At 47.8% G+C, this 26483-nt stretch overlaps 1 protein-coding gene across 7 annotated transcripts in view; it reads right to left on the minus strand.

Moving 5' to 3' along the window:
- Positions 1-1729: 1729 nt before the first annotated feature.
- Synj2 (synaptojanin 2) overlaps positions 1730-26483 on the minus strand; it is a gene marked incomplete at its 5' end in the record, with an annotated part of 95146 nt that continues 70392 nt past the window's right edge. For 2 of the 7 annotated variants that reach the window (XM_013517392.1, XM_013517391.1), the window contains 16 exon segments: positions 2869-2957; positions 3904-4052; positions 4527-4675; positions 6396-6504; positions 7540-7652; positions 9839-9973; positions 11847-12020; positions 12362-12530; positions 14439-14517; positions 14638-14856; positions 17807-17924; positions 18925-19081; positions 20707-20865; positions 22829-23021; positions 24903-25043; positions 25823-25904. In XM_013517392.1, the coding sequence (XP_013372846.1) occupies positions 3930-4052; positions 4527-4675; positions 6396-6504; positions 7540-7652; positions 9839-9973; positions 11847-12020; positions 12362-12530; positions 14439-14517; positions 14638-14856; positions 17807-17924; positions 18925-19081; positions 20707-20865; positions 22829-23021; positions 24903-25043; positions 25823-25904 (2120 nt within the window). 7 annotated transcript variants of the gene reach the window in all.

Below are 26483 nucleotides of genomic sequence, written 5' to 3' on the forward strand. Positions count from 1 at the left end.
GAGGATAGAAAAAAAGAGCATTTGAATAAAGAAATCTTCAGTTCTATTCCTGATTATACCTGTTACTTGAGATATCCATCTTGTCCATTTTACTTCTCCAAGCAACCCATCTTGGCCCTCCCAACTCTTTATATGATCTTTTAAAAAGTTCTGTAACAAACACAAGAGGTGAACAACATAATCCTTTAAAATACATTAAGTGCCACAGAAGGTATTCATCACCTAAACCATCTTTTATGCATGTTATCTGAGTGAATCATTAATTCCTTTTTCTTTTATCAATTTTCAGATTAAATGAGATATATGAGTTTTTGAGTACCAGGTTTAGGTACCTTGTCATATATCTAGATAATGACAGTAAAAATGAATTCTGAAACACCAGAGGTCTGACTGGTGCCAAAGAGTGGTGTATCCTAGGCAAGATGACGGTGATCGTACCAATGATGAGCATTTCGGACAGGAGTTCCCCTAGGTCCATGAAGGACAATATGGCATCATTCATGAAAGACTCTGAAACAGGGCAAGAGGCACAAGATTTGCCAGTGAACTTATTAGCCAAAATACTATATCTCTTGCCAAGCTGATTCTAGACCTTATGTAAAGCGGTATGGTGATGCCGTTTTCAATTCCTGACTAGGTAAGGAGTGGTATTGGAAACATGTAGGAAAAATGCAGATGTTAGGAAAAAACCCAATAAACATACAGGTAAGCAAATTCAGACGTTCTGCCCCAGGAATCCTTATATATAGGGCCATACAGTACACTTGTTCCTGAAGCCATGGCCAGGTAGATGAGGCTAAAACAAACACTCTTTAGATTATAACAATGGAAACACTATGTGCCTGTATGAGTCTGTATCTTTAGGGAATATCTAAGGGGAAGAAGAAAAGTCTACGAGGCTTCATTTAATAAGGGTGAGATGGTGGACACAAACTGGTTGAAGAAGCACACCCTGTAACTCAAGACTACAGCTATTTATAAGGTATGAAATGTCTGAGACCTAGTACCAGAGTCTTCAGGGCATTTAAATTGAACATAAGCTAATGGTATATACTTTAGAACCTAAACAATGTAAGATCCCAGCTCCCACAGGATCCACACACAATCCAGGTTTACACACATGTATAGGGATCCCTCAGTATCTCAAGGGGACTGGTTCCAGTATCCCCTTAAATACCCAAATCTGGATGTTCCAGTCTTATATGAAACAGCATCATATTTGCATATAGCCTAAGCATCTCTTCCCATACATTTTAAATCTTTAGATGACTTATAATCCCTAATACATATCGTATAAATGGTGTACAAATAGTTGTTACGCTATAATGTCTAGGGAATAATGACAAGAAGTCTGTACATGTTCAGTACAGATGCAGTTGTTTTATTTTTGATTAGCAGTTGGTGGAATCTGTGACTGCAGAGTGTGAAGATATGAAAGGCTGACTGCATAAATAAACACAATGGCTCAAGGAAATTAAGGGTCTAGTCATTTGGTTGACCTAGTTTCTGCTTCTAATTGACTTTTTAATCCTGGTTTAGCTGGGCATGGTGGCACACTCCTGTAATCACAGCTCTCAGGTGGCTGAGGGAGGATCGCTGCGAGTTCAAGGCCAGCTTGGGCTACATAGTGAGTTCAAGGCCAGCTTGAACTACATAGTGGGACCTTGTCTCAAAAAAAACAAAGACAAAACAAACAAACAAAAACTAAACCTGGTTTAAAGTAGGCCAGTAACAGCTCATAATGTCCCCATTTTTAATGTCATCCTTTATGCATAACCTTTTGGTAGTCCTCACCAAAGAGCTATTCCAAATCTGTAAAATACAAAGAAAGCTAAAAACAAACAAAAACCCACCACATACACACACAAAGTGAACAACCATTTAAGATTCACCATAAAGAAGAGAACTTGGGCCTTATCAGCTAAATTTCCTTCCTTAAAATACACACACTGCCTCTAACAGGAGGATCCCATTCCCCTGAGAGCAAACCTAAAATGCACAAGTCTTACAGAAAATTTTGGTGGCTGAATAATAATCTTATTGAAGAATAGACACAATATTTGTTTTTTTTTTTAAAGGGATAGATGCACAAATGGTTTTTCACAAATGGTGCCTTTGTTTAAATAAATGTCTTTTTGACCCAGTTGAGCACAGTCTATAAGGGAAGAATTCTACAGGGAATCTTCAAAGCCCATTGGTCATGTTTTTGCCAGTGGGTCAAACACCTGCAGTGTTGTTCTCTTGTCTTTGTCACTGATGGACACCCAGCGGCCAAAGATTTCTCCCCCATGGTCTGGGAGCAGCTGCCCCTTGGTAGCGGAAGTGCTGAGCTGTGCTGGGTCTGTCTGTGCCCTCTCAGAGCTTCTGGCCGCGGGGTCCAAAGGGTTAGAGGTCTTGGAAAGCCAGGCATTATTCAGCAGTTTAGGGTGGTGGAGAAGGCCCCAGAAAGGGTCCTGACAATCACCAAGAAGGGAGGCTGCCTCTGGCTTCATTACCCTGGGGCCATTAGTTTTGGGACTTGGGGCAGATGAAGTGCCTAGAAAATCCACTTGCGGGAAGAGTGCGCTGGGGTCCGGCTGGGGTCCGGGTGAAGAGCTGCCCCCAGCACTGCTGCTGCCTGGCAAGCCCTGAAGAAGCTGGCTGTTGCTCTGCAGGATCTGTAGGTGGAAAGCCGCTGGTGCAGATTTCTTCCTTCTTGGGGGTACCTTGGGCACCAGAGATGGGACCTCTGAAGAGGGCAGCACAGTGGCTCCTGCCACGAGAGGAGCTTCGTCTGGTCCTGGCTTTCTGCTGCTCGAGCTCCTCTCCACCCCTTTCCTGGGCTGAAATGTTCTTGGCTTGGGAACAGGAGGGACTCGAGTGGCTGTCACTGCAGGGGGTGTTTCAAGGCTTGTCTCTGGGGGTCCGAGTATAAAATGGACAGGGTGCTGCTCAAGCTGCTCTTCCGGGGACACTGGCTGAGAAAGGGAAGACAGAGGGTAAGTGGGGAGGCAGCGCTTGGGACGCCAAGTCACAGAGACACTCAGTGGTCAGCAGGGATCAGAGATGAATGAGACAGAGTGGACATTCTGCCCGTTTGGGCATGGAGAATGTCTGAGGTACTGGAAACGTGATCAGGCAGGACAGAGCACAGGGCGGGCGAGCACACACACACACACACACACACACACCCCGACTGGGCAGACCAGCAAATCCAATGCAAGGCCAGTGGGGCCTCAGTAAGTAATCTGAGACAAAGCTGTGTCCGGTACCTTAGGGAATGGGGTTGCCATCTTCCTTTATTCAAAGCAAACTTCTCTGGAGACATTCTTGGAGTGGCGGGCTTGGCAGATAATTCATTGTCTGTACCACGGTAGGGTGAAGTAACTTATGTCATAGCATGAAGCAAACTGGAGGACTAATGGATATACTTTGACCTTGAATCTTTCATATGTAACTATAGAAGAATGGAGAACTCTACAGAGGGGCTTCACTTCCTTGGTTTTAATTCAAAATATCCCAAAGAAAACCACACAATGAGAAAGGAAGCTCTTGTGTGAAAGTGCGTATCAGTAGTTAGTATTCCGGTATTCTGTCTGGTTCACTAAGGAACAAAGGAAGAACATATTCTCTTCTCCACTAACCCTGTACCCTAACAACTTGCAGCAGGTTGGGGAAAATGAATCCATTTCTGTCTGCTCTTTGTGTTTCAGAGCAAAGACAAAGCGAGTGCAGGAAAGAGGACAAAGGAGGTCCATTTTGCAAGAAGGCATGGAAAATGGACAGCTGGCAGTAAGCCAACGTGGGACAAGTGCCACCCAGAAAACACAAAGCAAGCCCACGAGGAGGGACATGCACAGCAACCTCACGCTGTCCACAGGCAGAAAAGCAGCAGGCATTCTGCAATGCCCAGGCGAGGATTACCGAACGTCCCGTTCCTAGAACTGAGATCAAACGGAAGATCCGGATGTGTCTATAGGTGACAGTCTTTGGGCAGCTACTGTCCTTACAAACTCATGTCTTTGAAGCAGCAAGCAAGGCTGAGAAGCTTGAGAGCGAGAGCAAAAAACAATCTGCAAAAAAAGGCAAGGAGAGCTGTGGGACCTCCACAGACGGCAGCTGCAGGAGAGCGAGCAAATCTGCTAACCCAGGTACCAGTTATTATCTAACACACACGAGATCTGTACATGTAAAACCACATGCACACCACACCACACACACCACGCAGGAAGGGAGCTCTGGACCACGTGTGAGCGCGCATCCCCCAGCGAGGAAGCGCAGCCCCTCCAAGCTGCCCTTGTCACAGGGAACCTGTGGAAGTCAGCTTGCTGCTCCTGCTCAGCTGGTGCCAAGATGCAGCTGGGAGGCCAGGGACAAAGTGGCTGTCGGAGGAAGTGTTTTCCTCAAAGATGCGGCTGAGCCTGGGTCTCAGGATTGTGGGTGGAGAAACCAAATTCAACTGGACTTTTGTCCATGAGATATAATTTTAACTAATGAGCCATTTAAGTAACTTTAGAGTCAAGACGCTCAGGCTACTGGGTTCTTACCTTTCCTGTCCTTCTTAAGGTTGGCTTCTTGATGGCAGGAACCCTGGGTGCCGGCCGACAGGGCAGGAGTGGAGGTCCCAGGGAGGGCTCTGGTTTGGAGGACCCTTGGTCCCTCAGGGCCGTAGCATTTACAGCTTCTTCCAGGGTGCCTGGGACATAAAATCCTGTGACTCAGTGTGAGGACAAGAGACAATCCACTGCATGATTTAACGTTTGGACGAGTTTATATCTTACTGATTCAATGTAATTTTTTTTTTTTTTTCTTAAAACAAAAATCCCTAAGGATTGTCTGGACTAAGCGGCTATGTCCAGCTCCTGCTTTTCCACCTTCTCAGTAGGGGACCTGGGATCTATGAGTGGGCTTGATGGGAGGTCACTGAGACAGGATACATACAGAACGCTTCCTGCATAACTACATTTCTTGGGGGAGAAATTTAATGCATCAATATAACACATGCATGGGCCCAAGATCAAGAAAATGTTGAACTGGGATTGTGGTAGATTTCAAACCTCGAACCACTACTAACATCTCCATCTCTAGAGCCTTTTAAAAAATAATGGCTTTATTGAAATATGAGTCTCACACTATAAAATTCACCCACTTTAAGTATACCACTCAGTGGCTTTTAATACACTGTATGTGCAAAACTGCACAGCCATTCCCACTATCCAATTCCAGAACACTTCTATTACACCAAAAAGCAAACTCCGTATTTATAGCAGTTGCTCCCCATTCCCTCCTTTTTTCAGCCTGGACTCTAACAGCTTTCCGATTTAATGGATTTTTGGAGTCTGCATACATCATGTAAAGGGAATCATAAAGTATGTGACCTTTTGTGTCCTACTATGACATTTTCAAAGTTCATCCACGATGTAGCACGTATGAGTAATTCCTTTTTATGGCTGAATAATGTTCCATTGTATTGATATACCATATTTTATCTATTTATTAGTTGGACAAGTGGGTTCTTACATCCACAGTTTTATTTTTTTTAATTACAAAAAAAATCTATAGTGTATAACCCTACAACAGTGTTTCTCAGTCTTCTAACTCACGCTGTCCTTAAATGTTATTTGAGAATTCCAAGTAGCTTAAATTCACTGGCTAAAAGCAAATTAGATGATTGTAACTGCATATACCTTTTCTTTTTCTTTCTTTCTTTCTTTCTTTCTTTTTTTTTTTTTTTGGTCTCTTTTCAGACAGGGTCTCACTATGTAATTCAGGCTGGCCTTGAACTCACTTTGTAGCCCAGGCTGGTCTCAAACTCACAGTGATCCTCCTGCCTCAGCCTCCTGAGTGCTGGGATTATAGGGGTGCACCACCATGCCTGGCTAGTGTATGCCTTTTCAAAGGGCATAATCTCACCTTTTTTTTTTTTTTTTTTTTTTTTTTTTAAGGAAAAGAGATACTGGAACAAAGCCAATACCAAAACAATGAATGTCAGAATTAACAGGCAGTGAGGCAGAGAGGTGGTCCCTGCCTGACAGGACAGAATTCATGTACACTTGCCAGCGACTGACAATGGAGATTTTGTGCCTGACATAAAGACACACAACCCAGTTGCCTCTTCTGAATGGAGCTGGCAGAATGAATTAGTACCTGCAACATTAACCTTTTAAAACATTCATTTGTTCACTTTTCCTTAAATACTGCTTCATAATCCTAGGATTATTTTTATGCACCCATTGAACTTTGAAGAAATAACTTTAAATGGGCAATAAATCTAAATAAGCTATTGGTAAAGGATACTTCTATTTAATTCTGCCTCCAAAAAAAGGCCACATTCTTTTCTAGGCCCACTTTTTCTAGGATGAAAAGGAGTTGGTTTTCTTCCTCAGCCAGCGGGGAGAACCCCGAAGCCCACCTACCTCCTCTGGCCTCCAGGAGACATCGGATCGCTGCTTCTGCCTCCTGAGCATTGGTGGTTTTGATCTGCTTGACATTGTAAGGTTTGCTTATTCCAGTCCTAGCTTTGGGCTTGAGGACAGAATTTGGAAGAGAAAGGTATTAACACAGGCGGGAGGACAGCCCTCGGGGCGCATTCCCCACCTGTAGGTCTGCACAGGTGGGTGGTTGGTATGTGAGTGCAGGGGGGTGCAGAGTCTCATCCAAGGGTGACAAAAACACACAGAGTCTCCTGCACGTCTGTCTCTCAACTTCCCCCTCCTTGGGGCACTCTCGTTCCAGGAGGAATGCAAAGATGGCCTGCGTCTCCCAAACGAGGGGATAACAGGTTTTTGCAGTGTGGGCAAACCCACCTTCTATCTTTATTTCAGCAACCAGATAAAAGCCAGACCTCGGAATCAGAGCCACACCTTTCATGGCCTGGAAGTATTGAAATATCGTCCAAATACATTTTCCTTAAAAGTGCATTTTCTACCTCCTCAACCTGTCTCAGGTGTCTCTGAGGATCTGCCCTCATCACTGTAGACAACAGGCATCTGGTTGACCACTTCACCTGCCATGACTGCGGGCACCTGCCTGGGCCAGCTCTCCAGGGTGTGTCTGCTGTCCCAGCAGCACCGGGCTTCCCTGCCCTCCACCTCCTCCCTGAGTTCCTGTGTCCCCACCCCTGCCTCTGCTGTCCTCTGCCTCTTCCACTCCATTCTTTAGGTTCAGGAGGTCTCTCTTTAGCCTCTTCTCTAGCTAATCATGACCATCATTTTATTGACTGATCTGAATTCCTTCTGTTTTCCCTTCTACCGATCAATGTTCTGTAGATGAAGGGCAAAAGCCAGACTTGGAAGGACAGAAACGGAGGCACCTGGAAGTCAGCACTCCTGCCCTGCAAGGTCCTGGGGATCATTCATCCAAGCCTGCTTTGCTAGAACCACTTCCCAACCTGCATAGGGGCTGCCAGTCAGCATAGGGGTTGGGCAGATGAGGTCTGCAAGACACAGAATCCAGGGAGGATGTGGTACCCGAGAAGATGCACTCCCGTGTGGCCTCTGGATTGGGCCCTTCAGCTGTGAAATGAAGACTGCTTCCTCAGCACTGAACACAGGGACTCACCGGCTGTTGAGGTGCTCCCGGCAGAGGTTTTGCTGTCTGCAAAATTGAGTACTGCCCATGTGTGCCGGAGGAGATGGACACATCTGAAGCCGACTTCTTTACCATCAAACCAGCTGTAAAAACCCAATGAGGGCAGAATCTCAGCAGTAGCAATGCCATAGCTGGCCTGCCAGCTGCAAGATGCTGCAGGAAGTGGCCGTGCAGACAGACGCTGAAGGTTCTCCCGGAGCTGGGGTACAACTCAGAGGTAGGGTGCTCAGCGAGCATGCAGGAGTCCCTGGGCTCCACTCCAGTACTGTGCCCACCCCCCAAGTTTCTCTAGAGTCTCTAGTGGCTGGGCCTACTAACGGATCCTCTGGAGAAGCATGAATTGAGGGCACATTTAAATCTAACACCCTGGGGATTCTAATCTGATATAAAAGTTAATTGATTTTTAAGTGATTTAAAACACTTTTTAAAACACACTACTATTAGAACCAAATTTTTAAAAAAAATTTGGGGGGGAAACAATTAAAAAAAAAACCCAAAGCAATTTTTTAAAAACCCAAACAAACAATGTTATATTATGCTGGTAGCCATCAAGTCATGTTTGAGAATTTTTAACGACACAGAAAACATGACACATCAAGTGAAAGACAAATGACCCCACAAAATGGGTATCAATTTTATCAAATTTTTGAAAACTATGTGTAGATATAGATATATGCAACCAGATAAAGGCTAGAAGTTTTTTGGTGAACAACTATTATTTGGAGGTAGTCAAGTAAATTTTAAAATTGGTTTTTCTGTATAGTTCTCTATAAAAATCTTCACAATGTGAATTATACATTGCAGTTTAAAAGAGCAAGATAAATAGATAACAGGAAGTAGGGAGATAGACTGTTCTCTGCTGGGAAGGGGTCAAGAGTTGGGGGGGTGCAGAGACGGGATGAAAAATGGAATTGGGATGTGTTATGTGAACAACTCCACACAGGGAATGTCAGTATTACTGCGAGCATGTTCAAAGAAGATAAGGAAAAGAAGGGGAGCAAGGGATGGATGGAAGGGGAGGGAAGAGGGAGAGGAAAGGGAGGGGGAGGGAGGAGGAAGGGGAGGGGAGGGGATAAAAAAAGGAGTAAGATGTGTTATGTACATGAGCCAACTTCCCACAAGGAATGTAAATGCTATGTACTATACACATGTACTAATCTAAAATAAAAACTGACATGAATTTACATACTGGTACAGTGAAATACATACATTTTAAGTGTACCTATCTGTGAATTTCTGTAAATGCATATATGCTAACAAAATAAATTTTATTTTAAAAATTTTTGTAGTACTAGGGATTGAACCCAAGAATTTAAGCATATATTAGGCAAATGCTCTACCACTGAGCTATTTCCACAGACCTGTTAAAAGTTTTTATTTTACAAAAGGGTCTCATTTTCTCATGCTAGTTTGAACCTGTGACACTCCTGCCTCAGCCTCCCAAACAGCTGAGATTACAGGAGTATACCACCAAGCTGAGCTAAATTTCATTTTTGCTACTTTTGCATTATATTTTCTTTTACTTTCTGAGTATAAGTTCAAAAAAGCAAAAGTATGCTTCAAAAAGTTATGTGCTTCTTGGCTTGCCATAGATTATTACTGGGATGTTATGCACAGTGAATGCAATTCTGAAAGTCATGGTGTAGGAAAACTGATGATGTCTGACTGTAGCGTTTTTGAGGGGGAGAAGTGAACTGGAGTGATAAAATAGAAACTGATGAAAAGTGTGTTGCAACTTTACTTTCTGGTTACTAAGGCAGGTTTGACAGAATAAACATTGTCTGAGGTGCCAGAAGAAAATGAGGCTATGAGACCCAGGCTAGGGCAGAGCAGGGCAAGGCTCATTCTGAGGTGGGCACTGTGACTGGGTTAGAGACTTGCATGATAGGGACCTGTGCTGACCAGACTCCTAAGCAGCAGAGCTGGGTGCAGTCAAGGAAGGAAGAGGCGGACCCTGACCAGCTAGAGGAATCCCGTGCGGAGCCGGCGGCTCCAGCTATCATCTTACAGGTTTCCGAGCGAAGACAGCTGCAGGCAAAGCAAAGCTGTGTAAGGACTCGACTTGCTTGATCTACATGGGAAACCCCTGATACTTCTGCTATCAAATACGTCGTGGATTTGAGACAAAGAGGAGGGCCTGGCGAGGAAAAGCACATGGTGGGGCTCAGGGGCGGAAGAGGCCTGTTTAGCGTCCCTTGTTTAGTAGCAGGAGCTGCGCAGTTATTCCCGGCAGGCATCGTGGCAACAGTGCAAGCGAGCGGAGTCTTACTTGGAGGCGGCGGCCTCTGCGGCGGGTGAGGTGGCCGCGGCCTATTGGGGACTGATAGAGACCTGCTCGGAGAACGGTGGCGGAAATCCCCAACGGCTTCCAGCTCCTGCTTTAACTCCACCAGGTCAGCATCGTCTGGAGGACACGGCAGGTGTGAGTAAGATAGTCTTTTCCAAACACGAGGGTGGGACCTCGGTCTGCAGGGAAGCAAGCGCGGCAGGCAGAGCTGCTGCGGGACAGCCAAGGGCCAGGATGGGGACAGCAACCCTTTCTGCTCGGGTGGGGGGCCTGATGCCTGCTTGGAACACTGGGTAAACCGTGTGCAAGGCCTGTTTCCTTTTGGTGTTATCAACTGGACTTCCACAGCGGAGACAGTGGAAACCACAACCCCTAAAGAGTCCTCAGCCCATGGGGAAGACAAATGGTTAATTCCTCACTCTAAAATGTGACCACTGTGTTGGAAGTTGAGCATATTCTCCCCCTTACACCAGTCCTCTCCAGTGGCAAGCTCTGCCAGCCACCTCCTGAGTGCCACTGTGAATGGCCCTGAGCACCACAATCCTCCTGCCTCAGCCTCCCCCGTGGTGGGATTACAGGTGTGTACCACCATGCTGGGCTTCACAATCCCTTCTAAGAGGCCCAAAGGGACACTTGTAGATGCTTGTTTCTGTTCTCTAACATATAAACCCAGGACAGTGATAGGTCTGCTTTCCCACGTGACAACATAGCCCTTTTCACTTCATCTTGGCTCAGCCACCCTGCTCCTCAAATCCAACTGGTCAGCCTCACGTAGTATCCAGGGCCTGGAACAGGGGAGACAGAAGGATTCCTTCTTGCAGGAATGGCTGAATACCCCACAGCATCGAGAAGATCCCCTCTTGATGTTCATGAGAGGCCAGGCTTGGCCCAGAGCCCTGTTGCTCTATCAGTTTCTGCCTTCAGGAGACATTTGCACTATTGGCCGTCCTGGTCCCCAGAGGCGGCCTGATGAAGGCCACCCTGGAGAAAGGCTGCCTCAGGCCACCCGCCACTTCCATGCCAGGGCTGGAGCCCTGTGTGGGAACACACAGAGCAGCCCCAACACTCTGATGGAGGCTGCTGCTCTTGCCCCGGGCAGCACCCCCAAACCTAGCTGTGCATCGCACTCACCCAGGGAGCTTCATGAAATACCAGATGTCAGCGGCCCATCCCACCCCTGCCCAACCCAATGCCTTAAGGCAGGGATCGGCAATCCCTAAATCTGGAGGCTGCAGATGGTTCCAGACAGGCAAGCTACAGGTTGGGTTGCAGACTGTTATATGGTCCAAGGGGCATGGTGGTCCGTGTACCTCTCCCAGCAAGGCCTTCTCCCCGAGAAGCACTGAATGCACTTTCAGTCCTGTCCTCTGCCCTAGTCCCAGCTGAAAGAGACACGCTGAACCCTTGCCCCTGCTGGTGACACTGAGCGATGGCAGGGGGCATTTTTGGATGGAACAGCATCAATTTAGTCTAAAGCTGAAATGTGAACTACTTTACTTTCCATGTAAAGCTGTTCAATTTTCAAGCTTACTCAAAAGAATACCAAGGTTATTCAGTTCATGCCATATGACTTTTTAGCTCCTTTTAAGGCTAAAAGGATATAGTGGGGGCCACTGTACAATATGACGGCATAAAATACAGTATTATGTGAATGAAATAATGCATGGGGATATAGATATTGAATATCTCGTAAGGAATTGAATTAGAAAAGTTTTAGAGGAAAAAAATGTCACAAATGTAAAACCAGTCGAGACTGTGGTCACTTGAATACACACAGGAAAGAGGAATGCAGTATTATAGGGGGGTATAAGAAGTAGAAAAGAAATGAAAAACCCAGTGTAAATCGGCATGTGGCACTCGAGTCTTGCCTAGAGCCTGGTGCTACCCTTCTATGCCTTCCCAGCTGGGCCTCTCCGGGACTCGCATGCCCCTGTGATGGACGGAAGGACTCTCTGTTCCAACCCTAGTGAGAAAAGGAGGGCTGAACTACCTTTGTACGTCGGATGCTGCTTCTTTTTGGTCAGGGCAGGTGACTTGCTGGCAGGTGCCACTGCTGTGAAGCTGGGGGCATCAGGAGGGTCGTCTCCCCCCAGCTCACTGTCTGAGACCACAGGCTGCCCGAGCTCATCCACTAAATAGTCTTCGTCATCTTCTAGAACATCCCCTGGAGGAGGAACGTATCACGGTGAGAGTGAAAACAATTCCAGTTCAACAGCCCAGCCTTTCAGGCAGGTCACCACGGCACACCCTCAGCAGGCATGTCCCCAGATCCAGCTCTCCCACTCACCCCCACATCCCCAACAGCCTCAAGGCTATTGTTAATGTGGGAATGGATGTCTCCGGGTCCCTTTACTGCTTCCTGCGCCATCCCGCACACGCGTGCGTGGAACCATGGGATGTGATGTTCATGCTGTCACCTCTGGAAGGCAGGGTATTAGGAGAGGCTTCCAAAACTGCCTGCCACTGCTAGAGAGCTGCTTCCTGCCTCTCCTGCAGGTCACTAACCTTCTGACTCATAGTCCAAGCTCGTGAAGTCGAAGTTTTCCTCCAGCAAACAGGAATTGGCGGTGGGAGATACGGGGGCCATGCTGTCCCGTTTTCGAATGAGCTCCTCTCGCAAACCTTTCAGCCAGTCCTTTGTCTTCGGTCTGATCTTCACTGCTCGGCCTTTCACCTGTGAGGGTGCCACAGCAAGTGGGAACAATATAAAGGTCACCGCAGCTCCCCTTGGTCACAAAGCGCTTCTCCACATACAGCCCACGCACAGGTGCTAGGCTGCCTCCACATTTTACTAACAAAAACTGAGGGTCCAGACCCCAGGGAGGATCAGCACAGCTCCACACATTTGGTCTACAGAAAAGTCGGAACCATCATCGCCAGCATTTCATTCTGTGCAAATTTAAAACCAAGGTTTTATCAAAGCAGACTCTATAGGAAGTGTTTAACTTTCTTTACATTTGTACGGGGGCTCATAGCTAAGAGTTTGCCTTAAATTTCAGAGAAGATTTGGATTTGGACTTTTCAGCAGCTCTGAGAGATGGGTAAATGCCTTCTGCATAAAGGAATGTGCATTTTGGGGGCCAGAGCAGAACATTATGGCTTGTATCTAACTGTTCCCCGCAAAGCCTCATGGACTCAGACGTGGGGCTTTTCTAGGGTATAGATCTGGATCTAGGGTGTGTGATACTGGGATTAAGGGTGTGTGGTATTAGATCAGTCCACCGATAGGAAATAGCATAGCTCTGGGTCTGGATATTTAGAAGCCCCACCCTGGGTGTTAGAGGCACCACCCCAAAGACCTGTAACCTGGATAGGATAAAAGGGAAAGGGAGGCCAGCGGCTTCATCGCTCGCTGCTTGCTGTTGCTGCCTTCTGCCTCCCCTGCCGTGGACGGCCTCTCCTCTGGCACGCTGCCATGCCTGGGAGCCAGCTGGCTAACGACTGAAACCTTTACAAACTCTGGAAGGGACAGGAGAGGAAGTTGCTACCAGACCCAGAGGAGGAGGTCCCCGAAGATCACGAGAGTAGAGGTGATCTTCAGTCAACTCAGCCAAACTGAGGTGACCTGGCAGATTAGGAGCTGCGGGAATAAATGCTCCAACCTCTCTCTTCTCTTTTTCTTCTATTGGCCCAACTCAAAAGAAACGGAAGGCCAAGGATGCCTGCTGCTAGGGTGGGTGCAGGGCAGGCTTCTAGGGCTGAGAGCAGGTAGAAAAGCAGAGTGGCTCCAGAGGGGCAAATGAAGGGCCCCAGACCAATCACCAAGGATCAAGCATGGAGGAGGACGTGGAAATCCCTCTACCGGAGGGCTGGGGAGAAGAGAAGGAACATCAAAGCAGACAGAGACACAAAAACTAAGGGAGACAAATAGGCCATAGAAATACTGGCCTAAAACAGCAGCAAGTTTATTCAAACTGGAAAAGCCCTGCCTTGATCTTACTAACCCTGTTTTGGCTCCAATTTCCCTTCACTGTTCTTTGAAGAACAAGTAGGTCATGCCTGGTGATTCTACTTTCTTCTTTCACTACTTCATAGCTTTGAAATAAAATTTCATTTTAAAGAGTAAAGGGGAAAAAAACCAGAAACAACAACCACAAAAAAAATCCCAGAAACTAAATATAAGCTGCACGTTCTGAAACGCAGCCTCAAGATGGACCCTGTTGTGCTCAGAGGTGTGAGTCAGGACACGCCAGCAGGAGCCACACCCTAAGTTCGCTCTTAGATCCCCCAGATTCTGCGTGTCTCTAGGGCTGGCTCTGAGGCACTGGAGAAATAGAACAGAGAATCTCAGCTTCTTCTCCAGTGGTGTCTGCCTATAATCCCAGAACTCTGGGAGGCTGAGGCAGGAGGATCACCAATTTGAGCCCAGTCTGGAAAACTTAGCTACTTTGCAAGACCTGGTAATCAAAAAAGGTTGGGGATACAGTTCAGTTTGAAAGCTCTGGTTTCAATCCCTCGTACATGGAGTAAAAAGAAAAAGAAAAAGACACAGATCCTGAGGAGAGGGGAAGACATGGCCACAGGACAGTAGAGATGGGTCAGGTCCAGGCCGTGACCAAGTGGTAACTCCAAGGCCACTTACCTTCATACCATCTACATCCAGGACACTGAGAGCTGAGTGACTGTCTGCAAAAGTCACCAGCATCTGCCCCTGGTTGATCCTGAAATACGTAAGATAGGTCAGGTCAGCGCCAGGAAGGCCTCAGCAGCTCTCATGACTGCCGACACCCCTAAGCCCACACTGGATACTCCCCAGACCACCTCTAATTGGCGGCGGTTACCTGACAAGCACGATTGTCCCGTAGTTCCCCAAGGTCTGCATGAGTTCAGTACGCAGGTCCTCGGGAAACTCATTCTTCTCTTCCAGGGTTGGCGACTGAAGGTTTACAACAACAGTGGCATCCAGAGGGCCCTGGAAAGAGGACACTTCCTGGAAAACCCTCTCCCGAGCACCCACGTCGACTTCTTGCACCTCCACCTCCACGATGGCCAGCACAGGTCTGCATCAGACACGGGGAGAGGGCAGAGAATGGTTAGCCCCAGCAGCAGTGTCACGTCCCGGTGGCCAGGCCTGGTCCCCTGTGCCTCAGAGCAGTGCCATGAACACTGACATCCACTCGTGAGTCCACAGGCTGGCTGCCCTATCCCGGGTTTGGTTTTGTGTTACTGTAGCATTTTTATCTAAGGATGTACAGTACTTCAACAATGGAATTCACTATTAGAAAATCCCCAGCCATCAGCCAAGATCTCTTACTTTGCAATCCCTAGTCCTGCTGGTGTCAGGGAGTGGGATAGCAGCCACCCCACTGATCATCCAGAATCATCATTCACAGAGCTACCTGGCAACTTGGAAAAAGAATCTCACAACCAGATATCTCTTTTGCATTAGTAATCTCATATCTAGGACTTTTTTCTACGGAATTGGCCAAAGATTCAGACAAAGCTTGACTGTTCACAGCACTGTCGATGGGAGGGGAAAAGGGAAACGATGTAATTGTTTCCTAGTAGGGAAAGAGTCACAATGTACCCGTAGGTAATATGCTGCACAGTCACTGAGAGTAATGCCGAAATCTGTCTGACATACATACACACACACAGGAAAACCAGGAAGTAACGCTGAAGGTTATGAATTATGATGAGAGTGATGTAATTTTATTAAAGATTTATAATACCATGTTAAGTGGCAATAAAACATAATTTGAAGTGATATGTAATGCGGTGACAGGGACGAGGTAGAGCATGGTTGTAAACACTTGCCTAGCCAGGATCTGGGTTTGAGGCCCAGCACCAGGAAAAAAAAAGGATTTATTTCCAGGTGGCACACACCCATAGTCACAGCTAATAGGGAAGCAGAGGTTAGGATCACTTGAGCCGAGGAATTCAAGGCCTGGGCAACGCAGGCAGACTACATCTAAAAAATAGCCATGGTAAAAGGTGGTACCCATGAAAACCAGAGAAAACTGCAAAACTTAAGAGACCGGGAGGAGAGGGTAATGTCATTACTTTTTTTTTTCATGTAGGGCAAGAAAAAAGAGCCTGAGAAAACTCTTACACAGGGACACACACTGAGCGAGTTCTGCCCCAGGTGTGGCCAGTGCTAACCAGGAATAGCTGAGGCAGGCAGCTCCTACTCACTCAGTAATGACAAGGAGCGGACTCCTGACACAGGCAGCAACCAGGACACCTCCACCACACCCTGCCACCAGGACCCTGGGCCCCTCTCCAAAGCCACCAGTGCTTCTTCCCTGCTTACTGTGATGGCTGCTGCCTGGCTCCTTGCTCCCACCCTTGCCCTACTGGAGTCTTTTCAGGAGGTTCTACTGAAAGCCCCTCCTCAATTGAGCGTACAGCCCACCTACAGGGCAACATAAGGCCTGGGCTCCTGCTCGCCTCAACTCTGTGGCTTTCCCCCTCCCTCTCTGCTCCAGCCTCTCTGTCCTCTTCGGCTCCTTGGTGGTGACAGGCACGTGCCCACTGAGAACACCGTCTGCACAGCCACATTCCTGTCAGGTGTTGCTCTGAGGTCATCTAGGCAGAAGCCTGAACAGTGAGGAGAAAGCAGCGCTTACTGCATTTATATTATTTGTCTCTTCTGGAAAATTCCACGAGACCATGATCTTGTGTGTTTTGCAGAGATTAAGGAACAGAGCTAGCACATAAGATCTCAATAGATGCTGGTTAGGTAATGGTTTTAGCTGTATTCCTCCAACTAGCAAAGCTTGAAGTCATACATTAGAAGATTTGTAAGGTACATGTCTTGGGTGTTCTAGCAACAACAGGCAGCTAAAAATTTATAGGTCTTGTCTTGGTTACTTTTCTATTGTTGCTGAGACAAAATACCCAATGCCCAAAATTAGGGAAGGAAAGATTTATTTAGCTTACAGTTTGTGGAGGTTTCAGTCCATACTTGGCTGGCTCTGAGGCAGAAGATAGCAAAGCAACAAGAGCAAAGGGGGGGACTGCAGCCAAATGGCAAAGCAGCCAGAGCAAAAGGGAGGAATGGCGGCAAGCAGCCTCTTTCCCTCCTTACATTGTAAGCAGGCTACCCCCACCTAAGGGGCGTGTAGCTCTCACATAATCTCCATGCCCTCCTCTTGCACAGGCTCAGGATGTATACAAAGTAAGCACCCTGGCTTCCTGCTGAGTCACTTAGCCAAACCTCTAGACTCCCCAAGTAGATACAATGTATCAACCATAACAGGTCTCTAAAGATCTAGACCTACTGTGAGCTGACCAGTTGTTGCTCACCACCTTCTTTCTCTATTCCTTTCCTTGAAGGAGTTGAAATTGTAATAGTTTTGGTAGAAGCCATAGGAAGAGGAAACTCTTCCTTATCTCCCCGCAAAGGCCACCTACTGGTGTCCCCTGCAAGAGGTTCCACAGCTGTCACTAGATCACTGTCCTCATGGTACACTGCCTCCTCCCATTCTCGGTGTGTGGTCCCCGAGGCTGGAGCAGTAACGTCGAGTATGTGACATCCCTGAATCCTAGATGGGGAATGGTACGGCGTTTGTAATAACAAAACACTAGACAAAATATTCATCAGTCAGTGAATGGGTAAACTCCATGGATCTGCTCAGTGGAATGGTGGGCAGCAGTCACAAATAAGTGAGCCTGATCGCTAATACCAACATGACTGTATCTTGAAAACACTAAAAAGAAAGCCAGGCTATGCAGGAAGATCATTTAAGAATATTTAAAACCATAAAACAGTAGCAGTTTTATCTTTGTATTTATGATACAGAGTGAAGAGAAAATGCCAAAAGTATTAGTTCTCAATGGTTACACAGATATTTGTTGTATCCTTCTGTGTTCAGTAGTATATCTTACACACACACCCAACACACACACACACACCCAACACACACACACCACACACCCTTATAGGGGTAGCATCTTGGCTTCCTTTGGGGTTAGAGGAGACACTGCCTTTCCCAGCACGGACCGTACCTGTGATCAGATGCTTGCAGCTCTGCGCGACCATAGTACCTGAGGGTGCCGGGAGACCAGGTGTGCCTGACTTTGGTATCACTGTCCAGATCGTTGTCTAGAAGGTTGAGTTCTCCAGCTACGCACAGGAGTTCATTCAAGAGACACACATGTAACACAAAACCGTATCAATACACACAAATGTGGTTATGAATGTTTTAGCCGAGAGCTCTCTCCCAAACCACCTTGTGGCTCAGGCTCACGGGCTTTAGCCCCTGCAGCTTGAACCTGGGCGTCAGTTGCCTTGGGGCCTGGGCTAAAGCAGTTTCTTACTTGAAGATTACCCAGAACAGTCATGAACATGACCACGGGCCACCCCCCCTGGAGGGCTAACTGTGGCCTGGAATACAGCTGTCCCTGCTGTTTTCACTGAGGGCCCAGGAATGACAGGCACATGAGCCATTCACACAGTGGCAGGTGCTGAGCCTTGGAAGCCAGAACTCCTTCTGGCCCGTGCCTCTGCATACTCTGGGCTGTGGAGATGCTCACAAAGCCATCTGAAGGAGCATTTATCGGCAGATGTATTCTGGCTTTGAATTCTCAGCAGACACCGCTCTCAAGCCATGGCACTGTTTATGTACTAGCTTATGGCGTCCGAACTTCACTTTCCAGCTGGACCTTCATAATTGTTCAAAACAAACTTGACGACCAATGGATCAAAAAAAAAAAAAAAAAAAATCTCATTTTTACTGTGATTTGCTCCTGCTCAGTTTGGAATTGGAGCCTTAAGCAGATGAGAGTTTGGCTGAACAAAATGGACTGGAAAAAATACGGAGTGGGAAAGAGATAGGCACCTTGATTTTTTTCTTCCTTCCCTCAAAATAAAAGACAAGGGGTGAAGCAACTGTGATTCAGAGATGGGGAAAGCTGGGCCAGGCCTGCTGACAGGTCACAGTCTCCAGAGGCCAGAAGGGACTCCCTCAAAGCAGTTCCCAAAGCGCTTCACGTCTGCAGCAATCTTTCATCATCTGAGTTATCAGGAAGACGGCCGCTGAGCACTGGGCTGAGCCACCGGTTCTGTTCCCTCGGTGGCTGCAGCATGCACCCACCCCGCTCTGCAGCACGCCTGCCTCACTCACCTGTTTTATCAAAAGGGTGCTTCTTCCTCCACCACAGCACCCTGTCTGTCCAGGCTGGGGTGCGGCATTTGTCGCTTGTGTCGTAGGCAGCGGAGCCAACATCATATTTGTAGGTGGGTCCAAAATTAATGGCTCCTTCGTGAAAGTCTTTAAAAATCTATTGGGAAAAAAGTCACAACTTCACCATAAGGGGAAGAAGAGGTGCATTCCAGAGTGTTCTAGTCCTGAAAGAGCAACAGAATCTATGTATCTATGTTACAGTTCTAACTAGTCTTACACTGGACAGAGGTGTGCCTTTTAGTTAGCAAAGAAAAGACGTTTTTGTACTCATCCCACAGATGCAGCACCCGGGCCCCCCCACCCCAGCCACCACATGCTGTCATCCCCCAGAAGAGAGAAGGGTGTGGGCCTGAGACCCTGTGCTCATCTGTGCCCCGTCCACCCCGGCACACCTGGAGCAGCTCAAGCTGACTGCAGCTGACATAGCCTGGGACCTGCGCTGTGGGCAAGCCCAGGAGCACAGGTCCACTGCCTTCCAAGTACCAAGGGAGATGGGGGAAGAATGGGGCAGGGAGAACCTTTTCTAGGACATCTGTTGCCTTTGACATTCTGGGCATGCTCCATGACCCCTACGTTAGCTGGGCTGGGTGACAGAAGGTCTCACCCTTGCTTTTGGAAAGGGACCTTAGCTTCCTGGCCTCATGCATCTAACCTGCTCTGTTCTCCAAAGGTAGGGTGTGCCTCAGCCCATCCTGGGATGCTCACAGATGCTGAAACTAGGCACAGTGCTAGCTGGAGGGGAGGGTAATCAGGACATCTGGAAGCTGGCTGCTAGGACCTTGAAGAGCTAGCGATAGATTCCATAGCTGAACCTTTCCTACTTAGTCCATGGCCTCAGGAGTCCTTAGACACCTGTCCTTGGACCTGCAGGCCACGCCTGAGCCCCGCAGCTAGGCAGTCCAGAGCCAAATCATAGCCCTATGCACTGGCTGTGTCACCCTGGATTAGTAACTTGACTTTGTGCTCAGTTTTCTTTGTCAATAAAAGGTTATAACACTTAATTTATAAGGCAGTATTTTGACTCATGATTTTTTTTTTTTTTTTTTTTGGTACCAGGAATTAAACTCAGGACCTTGCACTTGCCAGGTAGGCGCTTGTGCCACTGAGCTATATCCCCAGCACTATCAGGCAGTTTTGAGGATTACATGTACAAACTGGTGTCTAAAGTACTACTATAATTTATCAGCACTTCCACCAAGAAATAGAGACATCACCAAATTTTGAACACAGTCCAAAGTGTCGCTTGGTAGTTTATTCTGTCTGTCTCTAAAAACACTGCACATGAGCATGAGGCATGGGGTGGACTTGGTGTACAGAGACCTGTACACACCAGCACTTGATATCCCCCAGGGTGCCACGCTCAGATGCTGACATCAGGGCCACTTGAAGGCAGCCATGACTCAGCAAAGCTGCTCCCTGATGAGACCCAGGCTGGCCTCCTGCTGCTGGACTACGTGCTCTCCGGTGGCTTTTGTGCATGATGGCTTCTCAGGCCCTGGGAAGATGCCTGGACCCTGTATGCAGCCAGTCAGAGCCCGTTTAAGGCAAGACAGAGTGTGCGGGAATGGAGGCACCTGTTTCGCTTTATCTTCACAAGCTCCACATGTTTCTAACATCAGAAACACTGCAAGTGGAATTTCATTGCTGAACACCAGCATGTATGTTTAGTAGATGGGTTTCCATATCCCGGGCTGTTAAAAACATGGTAAAAGTACAACTTACTTTTCCATTTGATTTCTGCAGCTGTAGCTGATCAAATTCCAGAAGTTTCTTCCAGTCTTGGCGTTTAACAAAATAGAAGACTTCCTCGTAAGTGAGATCAATGCGGTAGTTGAAATCACCGCACCAAAACACATAATCGTGAGAAAACACATTTCTCCCCTGAATTGTAAAGAAAATCACAATCATTCGAGCCCACCTTTGGGGAAGGTGGGAGAGGGGAGAAAAGCAAATTTCACCAGACAGAAGACAAGCAGAGCATTTTTCTTAAAACATTACCATTAAGTTTTCCACTAGCGCATCCTCACTTGTCACTAACCCCATGGTCTGCTGCTCGGCTTTCAATAGTTGTGTTCTGGAGTGGTTGGGACAAAGCTCTGACTCTCACTGAGAGGTACAATTACCGATTCTGATCCCGAGGACCAGCCTGTGTCCTAGGAAACCCACACACAGCCAGCATCATGAGAACTAGGCGTAAGCAAAGCAGCAGAAACAGGAGAACACGCAGCTTTGAAAACTGCATGGATTGTGTTCTATGACTCTCCCTCAGCAACCCCACCTTCCTCCTAAGCCTGCCCTGTCACCACGAGCCCACAGTCCCCTGCTCAGCCCTGGAAAATTCTCCACCCCACCGGGTCTCCATGACAACAGTGGCTGGCCATCAACTCTCCTCAGGGAAAGTTGTGTGGTCGCCGCAGCAGCCCCCCCCCCGTGGGGCAGGTACTCCTGGCTCTAAACAAAAAATTCAGAATCAGTGCAACTTACTAAAGGGTGCACAGCTAGTGCTGATAAAGATGAGATTTGAACCCAGATCTGTTTAGAGCCAACACCCATTTCTGTCCCCTCACCACGTGATGTGCCTCTTCCCTCATCCCATAAAGATAATCTGAATAGAGGACGAAGACAGCCACAACCAAATAAAGTGAGTGTGTAGACAACCAGAGGAACTTCCTCCAGAGGTAGAAACACTTCCTGTGCGGGCCACTGAGTGCTGAAAACTTGCACTGCAGCCAGTGCAGGTGATTTCATTTAATTTAAATAGCTCCTTGCAGTCAGCGGCTATTGCACTGGGCACTTGTATGGAGTATTAACTTATAGGTACCATCAACATACAGTATATAGATATATATGTCCTATTGTGAACTCTTTAATTCTTAGTAGTTATTATTTCAAAATAGCACTTTTCAAGTGAAAAGGGTTGGACTTTTTAGCTACATACAAAAATTGAAAATTTCCCAACTCATTTGTTTCCTCTTTAACTCGAGAAATAAAAAGATGCAAAGATCAGGACACTTAACAAAATGAAATTTCCGCCTTGCACACGTGTGCCACCCATTGATACAGCATCTGTTTCAACAGTCCTGATCTCACGGAGATGAGCTCCAGGACCCAGCCAGCCCTTCTCAGACTCTGGAAGAGCTGTGGCAAGAAAAGTGAACAGCCCTCCCTCTGGGGTACAGGAGGTGAAGGGGGGTGGGCACCAGGCTGAAGGTGTGCAGGAAATCATCTTTGCATGGGAAGTACATTAAGAGCTAAATTTTAAAATTACGTCCACAGGCTTTGGCATGAAAAACCTCCAAGTTACCACTAGAGGGCAGCCTGGCATATATTATTTGCGATGTCAGGCTAGAAATGGGCTCCAGATCTTCAGTCAGGATTTCCTGATTCAAAAAAGGAAGAATTCTTTGAACCACAACACAAGTGCAGAGATTACAGATCTCAAGAAAATTAAATCCTTATTCTCTTTTGGTGATGGGGATTGAAACTAGGGCCTCATGCATGCTAACCATACATTCATCGCCGAGCTGCACCCGTATCCTCAAGAAAACGTAAGCTTGTACTATTCAGATATAAATATTCTTCTCTCCCCTATTCCACCACCTGAATTAGAAAATCATGAAAATGCACCTGAGACAACTTAGGGTGCTTAAGGCCCCCCAGGAGATTGAGGGGAAAGGGCAGAAAACCAAAGGGCTGGGCTCCTCCAGGTGTCGCTCTATCACAGGACAGGTGGTTTCCAGGGACAACGCTGCATCTGTCCCCAACCAGCCCTGTCCCCTCAGGGGCAGGGACTTGACTTGTGGTCACATCCCCCAGGTCTGGCTCCCTCAGCAGCTCTGCTCACCGCGGGGAAGGACAGCCTGTGGGTGATCTCCCTGTAGTCCTCGTTCCTCTCCTTCACCTGCGACTGCCCGGCCGTCAGGTGGCTGCAGATGAAGCAGAAGCTGGTGCTGTGGAACTGAAAGCGGATGCCCACGGCACCCTTGTTTCCTGCCTTGCCCCCCATGCCGGTCTTCACTGTGTCGATAGCTACGTCCCTGCAACAGAAGAACGTGTACGTCCTGTGAGCTGCAGAAAAGCATAAGGCTCTTTTGCCAGAGAAGAATCCAGGAGCAGCCTGAGACCTGTGCTCCAAGACCCCTGAATCTTGGCTGAGAGGTTTCTTTAACCACATCTTCTGCAGCTGAGGACGCAGTGCCCCACGAGGCTGTCACTGACCCAAGGTCAGGAGGCTGCTCCTTCTCCCTGCTGGCTGCTCCCTGTCATGGGGGTGTGGAGCATCTTTCCTGTGGCTTGGCTTTGTACCCCACAAGCACCCACAACACTGCAGATACATGGTCCCTGCATCTGCCCCCAGCCTTCCCACTAGCAGGAACAGCGGGAGCTCCACTGTCCCCCCAGTCCATGCCATAGACCTTGTGCATAGCACAGGAGGAACCATTGGGCAACGAATGCATTTCAGAATTAGGAAACAGCCCGTCATCTTGGCCGGCCTGGGCAGACGATCTCAAACCAGCTTTCCTGCATCACAGACTCCTGCACTCATTAAAACGGCAACTCGGAAAGTACACATCACACAATGAGTGTGAAGGACCTAGAGCCACTGAGCACAAGCCAACTGCTTAATGCTTCCATGAGGTGCCAGCGAGGGTGGAGGAGGCTCCTGGGACACCTGCTTCCCAGGAGACAGGTGAAGGTGACAGTTTGCCAAAGGGGTGTGAACTTTTAAACCAGCTGGAGCAGGGAGACAAGGTCACAGGTGGTGAGACCTCAGGCCACGCCTGGAAATGGGAGTCTTCCCTCCCAGTTTACCTCTAACCTTTACCCTGACCTTAATAAACTAACCTGTACCCACTAACCCAGGGTATAGATGAGCTGCCCTAGGAACACTGTGTTTCCTGAAAATAAGACCTACTGGGACAATAAACTTCAGCTGTAATTAATAACTCGTCATTACCATGGTGACAGCCAGTGTCAAGCAGATTATACCTCTTGCTCAGGTGCCTACTCTGTAATGGCAGGTAAGGCAAAGATAGGCTGATTGGGGCTGGCATTTTTTTTACTTAGTTAGGTCTTATTTTCAGGGAAATAGTGCAGTCAGAGGGGCTGGGACTTAACTATTTCCTTATAGTTACACAAAAGGACTATGAATGTGGAGCCCAGTCTTGCTCGCCAAAGGATGCCATGAGGCGTGCTGGTGGCCTTCTACACAGAGGCACCACGCTGGGTCTTGTCCCACTTGACTTAGAAGGAAGGTCTGCTTAATGTCCTGGCATCAGCACTGGGAAACCTTAATAAACCCATGAACAAGAGCAAGTAGTAAATAGGAAGCTATTCAATGTTGAGGGAAACAGTGGGCTCCTCCAGGATCTTATACACTCTTGTACACACACACACACACACACACACACACACAAAAGCACATGCACACACAAAAGCACACACATACACACAGCCTTTGTTAAAAGGAATGCATTTCCCCTTTCTTACTCTCACTATTGTTACCTTGGAGAAATAATAATGAAATGACACAAGTTCAACTAAGAATTCTTTTGGAAGGAGACAAAAGAATTGCCATTTCCTGATGACTGAGTCAGTTCTGGGTCAAAAGTTTCCTGTCTGTAAAACGCAGACAAGAAACCCTTTCCTTACACAGAAGGGTGATGAAAACCACAGACCACTCTTCCTAAGCAAGGTTAGCTTCCTGGCTTAGGAGTTTTCCACTGTGGCTTTTTAATTGCTAGCCAAAGTTCTATTCAGCCTCTTTTTTTTCCCCCTGGGAAGTTTTGCTCCATTTATGTAAAATAATGGCAGGTCCCGATTCCCTGCAGGAGTGCACACCCAGGTAAGTCACAGCCCAAAACACAAAGACGCACAACACCTCATTCCCCAGATGCTTATAAATGAAATGCTCTTACCTGATGAACGGGACATGGTACGGACGTACAAAGATATAAAGACAGACGCCCACCAGCTGTGCCGAAGTCAAGAGAATGTACCTATGAGAGCGTGAGATGGCTTTCTGAAGCTGCTCACCCCACATCTTCCTGTTGGTGGTACTGGAAAAGAAGCGAGAGGAGGATGCTGCTTCCGGTTAGCTGGAGGTGTCATGTCCCACCTACTGAGCCCGCCAGGCCTTCAGCAATCTTTTTTAGAGAACTGATTTCTTACTGCCTGCTCCTCCTCTGACATCATGCTCTGCTTCCTCCAGCGGACTGTCTACATATTTTTGGTTGTGTCTTACACATCACAGGGGCCTTTTCCTTGGGCCCTGTCAGTGCACAGAACCTTCTTATAAGAGCTCCAAAGAGTCAGTTTTAATTATTTATTCAGAAAATTCCTTCGAATGAAATTGGGCCAGTTTAGGGAGAGGATAGGTCTTGTTAACTACAGCGAATGTTAATCCTGTGGTTTTGGGTCTTTCCTTTGTGACTGGCAAGAACAAGAGGTGTAGCTACTCCTGGCGCTCAGCTTTACCCTCCTCACCCGGGAAACATGAATCAGCTGCTCTTCCAGCCTGCCCCATCCCATGCTCCACTCTCATACACCAGCTTCCCATGGCAGCAAGGATCAGCCGCATTCATAGCCCCAGCAAGAGCACCTTACAGAAAAGACAACAATAACCGGCCCTTTCTTCTGTGTCCTTAGTTACCAGGGGAGGAGGACCAGGGCAGCATATCTGTGTGAGTGTGGGCAAGGAGCCCTCTCTGAAGTCCCCACAGAGTCAGGGTCACAGACCCTGGATCCAGAGCAGGCTGGCTCTAGCAGCATCTCAGGGCCACTCCTGGCCAGGCACCCGGCTCGGGGACATTCTGGGCCCTGCCGGCCGGCCCCTTACCTGGCATTGACAATATTCCCTGCACTTAGTTCCACCATTTCCTCAAAGCCCACAGCAAACATGTCAGCCGGGCTGCTGTCGTCTGGGGAACAAGGCGGGAGAAAAAAGGAGTCAGGACTGCCAGGCTCATGTGCCTGGTTCACAGGGCTCCCCACTTCCCTCTTCCGAGCCACACTATTCACTGCTGAAATCTATCCAAGCTGACTGCTGGGGGACCCAGCCCCCAAACCCTACCCTCCACCAGACACAACCCTTCCCTGGGTAAGTTGGGACACATTATGGACCTCCCTGAACCTGTGTCTCTCACCACAAAAGGGATAGTTGCGGAGTGTAAAGCAGGAAATGTGAGGAAAATGCCTGTGGGGTCAGGCTCCACACTGGTGACCTTCAAGTGACTTCCAGATGCACTGCTGGTGGCAGCGCAGGTCACCACTGGCAGGTGAACCCAGTGACCCTGAGCCACGGGCTTGGCTACCTCCCCAAGGCAGACAGGAGGGGAAGGCGGTGTGTGCGGCAGGCGAGGATGTGCAGCACAGGCCACTGCACACACAGGTCCATGAGTCACTTGTCACCAGGCAGAGAACCTGGACACGAGTCCAGGAACACAGAAAAGACCAAGACCCCAAGTTAACATTGGGCAAAACCATTTACTCTTCAAGAC

This window comes from Chinchilla lanigera, unplaced genomic scaffold (assembly GCF_000276665.1).
Source record: "Chinchilla lanigera isolate Chin_1 unplaced genomic scaffold, ChiLan1.0 scaffold00038, whole genome shotgun sequence".
NCBI lineage: Eukaryota > Metazoa > Chordata > Mammalia > Rodentia > Chinchillidae > Chinchilla > Chinchilla lanigera.